The sequence below is a fragment of the Podarcis muralis genome, chromosome 1 (assembly GCF_964188315.1).
Source record: "Podarcis muralis chromosome 1, rPodMur119.hap1.1, whole genome shotgun sequence".
NCBI lineage: Eukaryota > Metazoa > Chordata > Lepidosauria > Squamata > Lacertidae > Podarcis > Podarcis muralis.
This window is the reverse complement of record NC_135655.1, coordinates 48,250,886-48,256,885: the sequence shown is the minus strand read 5'-3', so window position 1 is coordinate 48,256,885 and position 6,000 is coordinate 48,250,886. Positions and strand designations below refer to the sequence as shown.

The following is a 6,000-nucleotide window of genomic DNA, read 5'->3' as shown; positions in this document are numbered from 1 at the left end:
CATTGCTGCATGTGATAGCAGGCAGTTGCAAAGTCACAACCACCCCCACTATCTAGTAAAGAGAAGTGTGTTATAATCTGTAGGTGTCAAGTCAACACTGTTCCTGGTCTACCAGAAGTAGAGGAGAGGTGGGACAATGTAGAGGGCAGGAACAGCAGTCAAGTGAGGCCTGTTGAAAGAGGAATGCCTTGGGCAAGTGCTGTAAAGAAAATAGAGAAGGTGCTGGTCCAATACGCAATGGATGGGAGGAGTTCCAAATGGTATGTGCTGTCACACTAAAAGCCTGATTCCAGCATCACGTGGAATGGACCTCATGAATGATAGATAGTATCTTCAGGATGCCCTCTCCTGCAGAACAGTGATCAATTTGGTATCTAGTGAGTAGAGAATCTCTTGGGTACTCTGGTCCCAAGCTGGGCACACCAGGACTTTGTACACCAATACCAGCACCTTGAACTTAGTATGGTGTTTAATTAGCAGTCAGTGAAATTATTTCAGCAGCAGCATAACATGGTTGCAACATCAGGCCCTGGTGAGCAGCCAAGCCATCACATTGTGCGGTAGGAGATTGCAATGGATGTGGCATCGAGTTATAGTGTGGCCTTACAGAGACGAGTTAGATTTGTGACATCTAGTTGGTGCAATGGTCTTTAGGTGCCAGGCAAAAAGTTTCCTCTATAACCAGGACTTTGGCCTTTAAATATAGTGGCCTTTTAAAAGTGGGTGGGATGTTTTTAATGTACAGTACAGTATTTCTTTGTCCTCTTGGTTTTAATGTATCTATGTAGAGTTCTTGTATGTTTGTTTGGTTGTAATTCATGCTGGCCACATGACCCAGAAGCTGTACGCAGGCTCCCTCGGCCAATAAAGCGAGATGAGCGCCACAACCCCAGAGTCTGCCACGACTGGACCCAATGGTCATGGGTCCCTTTACGTTTAAGTTGCTTTGGCTTGCCTTGGGCAAGCCAAAGCAACTTACAACCGAAAAATAACACAATGGTTAGGTGACTGTGCACACAAACCTATCCTTTACTTCTACTTTTTTATGTTGGTTTAAGATCCATTATTACAAATTACTCTCCTGCCAGGAGGAGCTCCTTCTCTTTCCACCACCTTTTCCTTGTTCTTCCACTTATTGCTGCGTTTTGCAGCACTGCTGCTTCTCTCCATATCTGACAAGGCTCTTTTATGGGCTGTTCATTTCTTTTCCAGTCTCCCCTTGTCCTCTTGGGGATTTCTCTTCTTCAGCCAAGCTCTTCCATTCGTGATGTGAACCCCCTCTTCCATTAATTCTATATTTGTTTGAGTTTTCAAGTTCATTTTATCACGATCTCTTCAGCTGCCCTTCTAACTTTCATATTAAAAAATGGCTAAACGTGGCCTCTGGGAAACAGGGAAATGCCCCGGCCCCGCGGCAGTAATTCATAGCTTCATCCGTACACGGCACAGTGTGAAGAGGGAAACTTTGCTTCCCACAATCAGATCTAACCCTCTTGGCCACGGCGAGCAACAACGGGGTGTCCCGAACACAAGAGAAGCAGCGACCCATTCATATTTTATTAGTTTTAAAACATCACCCCCCTTGGACGAACCCGTTTTGCTCAACTCGCGAGCAAAAAGACAGAACTACAGCTCCCAGAAGGCCTTTCGTTGGCGTAGGCCCCGTTGCCAGAAATTACTGGATGAAGCGCCTCAGCCGGAGACCAATCAGGGCTCTAGGTGCTCTTGGGCGGATGTTTCCTCCTCCTCCTGTGGAGAAGTGGGAGACTTTGAAAAGTTTCCAGGTTAGGATTCGGGGCGCGCGGTGGGCGGTGGCGGCGACGGGTTCGGTTTCCCCGCCGCGTTTCTCCTTAGCAGGCCGAGTCAAGAAGTCTCTTGGCTGCCACTTCTTCCTAGGGGTGTGTGTGTGTGTGTGTGTGTATGTGTATGTGGCGGTTGTGTGCATGTTGTGTGTGCGGGGGTCGAAGGTAGTTCCTGCTGCCGCCGCCCTGTCCTGGATATGTGTTGTGCACGCTATATGCTGGGAGCGTGGAAGGGAAATAGATGGTGCGCGCAGCGTACCGTTGGGAGCTCGTGCTTTTGGAGGGCCTGGCTGCTGCTTTCGCCTGCGGCCGCCGTCGCTTCTCTCAGCAGTGCCTGGGCCGCCAAGCTGGAGCTTTCCCAGAACGTGGACTCCACCCTACAGCCCTATAGGGGTTCCAGCGCAATCCTATATATGTCGCTTCGGAAGTAAATCCCGCTGCGCGCAGTGAGACCTCGAAGTGTGCCTACGATTGTTCGCTAGAGCGTGTTCTCCTCCTCCAGAAGGAACGGGCAGGGCTATCTTGTGGCAAGGCTGCTTCTCTCCTCATTTAGCAACGTACCAAGACTTTACCGACTGTTAATTCTTATGGGGCGTTATGTTTTCCTAGGTCAAAACACAATATTTTCTCACAAGGAATCTTTTCCTGCCAGCTGGTGTGGTAATTGTAGTAACCTGTGTAGTTCTGGCAGATGGCATGTCTGTACATATTTCAACTTGCGCTTATGTGGCATCACTGGCGCTGAACAGTTTCCTCCCCCTTTGGTATTTTGTGACATTAAAAGTTATATCATTCTAAATAAACTTTTAGAGACTGAACACTTGCCCCTTACTATCTGGTTCCAAAAAGTCTGGGTTCATTACAAGGTTTACTGCACAAATCTAAACCTGTCTGCTTGGTAAACGGCGTTTCCGTGTGCGGCTCTGGTCTGCCAGAGCAGCGATGTCACGCTGGCCACGTGACCTGGAAGTGTCTCCGGACAGCGCTGGCCCCCGGCCTCTTGAGTGAGATGGGCGCACAACCCTAGAGTCTGTCAAGACTGGCCCGTATGGGCAGGGGTACCTTTACCTTTACCTTTTTAAATGTGGAGTAATTAGGGTGGAGAGAGAAATGAAGGGTGAAACCTAATGTGCAACCCTGGATGGAATAAAATGAACTGAAGTGAGAAATGCAGGATACAGAGTTGGTTTTGCATTTTTTAAAAAAGACATCATATGAACATGGGTGTGGCCAGGATTTTTGTTAGGGGGGGGGCAGGACCGAAGTGATTGGCCAGTTAGTTTAGTAGTCCTTTTGTTTTACTTGACGGGGGCAGCTGACCTTTTCTGTCCCACTTGGCTACGCCCATTCATATGAAATAAACAACTGATCCCTCAAGATGTTGTGCAGACACCTGTGATAAAACCATGACCTTTTAAAAACACAACCAACTAGTGTAATATGATAGAATGAAAACACTGACAATTATCACTAGCAGTGAGGGAATGATACTGTGCACATAAGCCTAGGATTTATATTTGTATTATAAGTACTAGACTTGGGTGCACAACACCATTCTCTCATTTGAGTGACCACAGCCATCCTTGGGCATCTAGTATTAAAGGGAATGGCTTTCATATAGCCTTGATTCCTAGCATATCTCTTTTACAAAAATTTGACATTTTGGGGAGGCTGAGATAAATACAATACAGCTGAAATTATTTTAAGAATAGCTGTGACCAAAGTATTATTTGAAAGCTATGGGCTGTGCTTCCAAGTAAATAAATTCATGTGAACCTAAAGTAGATTCAATCCATGAGTTGAGATACGTGTTAATCAGAATCACAGTTCTGCTTCCCAGGAACATCAGCCTGCCTTTGAATCACCTCAGGACACTGTCTGCAAGAAGACCTGACCATCCCTCTCAGCCAGTGGGGACTGGTGCCCATTGGGATTGCTAGGCTGGTACCAATAAATTGCTTGTAAAAAGGGGGGAGGGATTGCTAGGCTGGAAGGCAGGGAGGTCAACAGTATGTGAAGCCAAAGCCAGAGACAGACAGAGCCAACAAATACTGGTTATGTCCTTGTCCTGCTGAATTTTAGAATGGCAAAACCAAGGGTACCGCAACTGAGCTGATTGTATGTAAGACGTCAGGCAGGTGGGAGCTGGTTGAGGGAAGAGTGAGGTTGGTGAGTGGTGTTTCTTTCACCTCAATGGACTATCCTATTCTGGTTTCAAGCCCTGTTTCTAAGCATGAAACTTTAAAAACACAAGGACCCTACACTGAGTACAAGTTGGGAGAAAGCTCCTGGTTGAACTTGCTGGCCAGAAAGAGATACTCGTGACTGCTTTGTTTTGAGTGTCATTCCAGTGCCATTTGTGTAAGCTGAGGAAAAGTAAAGGGCCGCAAAGGTCTCTGGGCATCTTTTGGTTGCATTGCAACTGATGCTAGGAAGGGGCCAGAACTGGATTTATTACTATTTATGAAAAACAACAGATTAAGTGAGACGGATGTGCTCATATTCAGCATTATATTGAATAAGAGATGTAATAAATTCAGTAGAATGAAGGCAAAACTCTTAAGGGAGGATGTGAACACATTGTTCTTGAACATAGTGTTTCAAGTAATCTTGCATTTATTATGACCTAGGATTGTGTCTCTTGTCACGAAATATATGAACATGGCAAGTAAGAAACTGAGAAGAGCAGGGTTGCCGCAGGAGCTTTGTAAGAGACTCAGTCGACATCAGATCACTACTTGTCAGGTGAGACAAATTTAATAGAGGCATAAAGTCTTCTGATGTTACGTTAAAGGATACATGGCATGATTAACACCAATCTTTGAACTCTTGTCATCTTAATTGCAGAAGAAAATAAATGTTTTAGAAATTGCTTTTAAATATGCGAAGTTATTTTAGTCATTTCCACTCTTAATTCTCCCAGATTTTTGTTTGGTAATGTTTCAGGATTTTTTATGTCTTTCTCTACTGGAGTTAATGAAAGTGACTGGACAGAGTTACTGGAATGTACAGAAGCTTCTTCGCACAGTCAGCCAAGCCTGTGCTCCCAGAATGCAAACTGTAAGTATCCATTTGCTGATAGCTTGGTGGGTAGGCATGAGACTCTTAATCTCAGGGTTGTGGGTTCAAGCCCCATACTGGGCAAAATATTGCAGGGGTTGAACTAGCTGACCCTCATGGTTCCTTCCAACTCTACAATTATATGATCCCAGGATAGGAATGACTCTAATTGTTATTGCTATGTGTGTCTCCTGTCACATCTTTCTACTTGTAGGGAACACTATACTTCAGGTATTAACAATAAATGTGCTTAGCTTTAAAAAGGTTTTCTCCTTATAGAAAGGCTCACAGGAAGGAAGTAACATATGAAGTGAGCCTTGTTCTTGGAATATTTGTACTAGCAAATGCTTTCTTAGTATATGGCAGAGAAATGGCACAATACATTATTCTCTTGTATGTCAAACAGATAAACTGCTTCATGTGTTTTGGAAGAGGGACTTAGTTGCCCCTGCACTATTCATTTTCTCTGGCGTTACCATCCTTTGTTCAGTTACTTTTTACAGGACATCCAAGCAACGTCACATAGCTTTCTGTGTTATCCAGCTGTAATGTTTTAGTCTTTTTTGTCTATAGTACAATTAGCTATGTGTACAAATCTCCTAACAAACATTTGCCTTCTACCAAAATCTGTTAGGGTATCAATACTTTGAGATTTAGGTTGCATTTAGGTTTGTAATAGTTTGCATAAGTCTTGAAAACATTTTATTTTTTAATCATAATCAGAAGCACAAAGCCTTCCTTTTTCAAATATAACCTTTTCAAGCAATTCCAATATGCTGCATCAAAGCAAAGGGTTTTTGGAAAAGAACCTGCTTGCTTTGTACCTGTTGTTCATGTTAAACACTTTATTAGATTTTTAAAATATATATATAAAAGCTTCACAACTCTGTACAAAAATCTCAATAAGCTGGGAATGTTATATACACACTTACCTGTGAGTAAGCCCCATTGAGTTCATTTGGACTTAATTCCAAGCAGACAGGTTTAGATTTGTGCAGTAAACCTTGTAATGAACCCAGACTTTTTGGAACCAGTTAGTTTTGTCTTGGTTTGTGGTTTTTACTGTGTGTATGTTTTCCAGCTGTACTTAACCACAAGGATAATATTTTCTCTGAAGTGGTACTTTGCAAATTAAATG

General features: G+C 43.8%; 1 protein-coding gene across 5 annotated transcripts in view; it reads left to right on the top strand.

The window, feature by feature from the left end:
- The first annotated feature begins 1,469 nt into the window (after positions 1-1,469).
- Positions 1,470-6,000, top strand: part of RAD51B (RAD51 paralog B) — a 296,131-nt gene continuing 291,600 nt past the window's right edge. For 2 of the 5 annotated variants that reach the window (XM_028725434.2, XM_028725428.2), the window contains exons 1-3: positions 1,475-1,784; positions 4,433-4,547; positions 4,749-4,862. In XM_028725434.2, the coding sequence (XP_028581267.2) occupies positions 4,458-4,547; positions 4,749-4,862 (204 nt within the window). In that variant the 5' untranslated portion in view covers positions 1,475-1,784; positions 4,433-4,457. The other 3 variants (XM_028725431.2, XM_028725430.2, XM_028725429.2) reach the window with 3 other exon arrangements.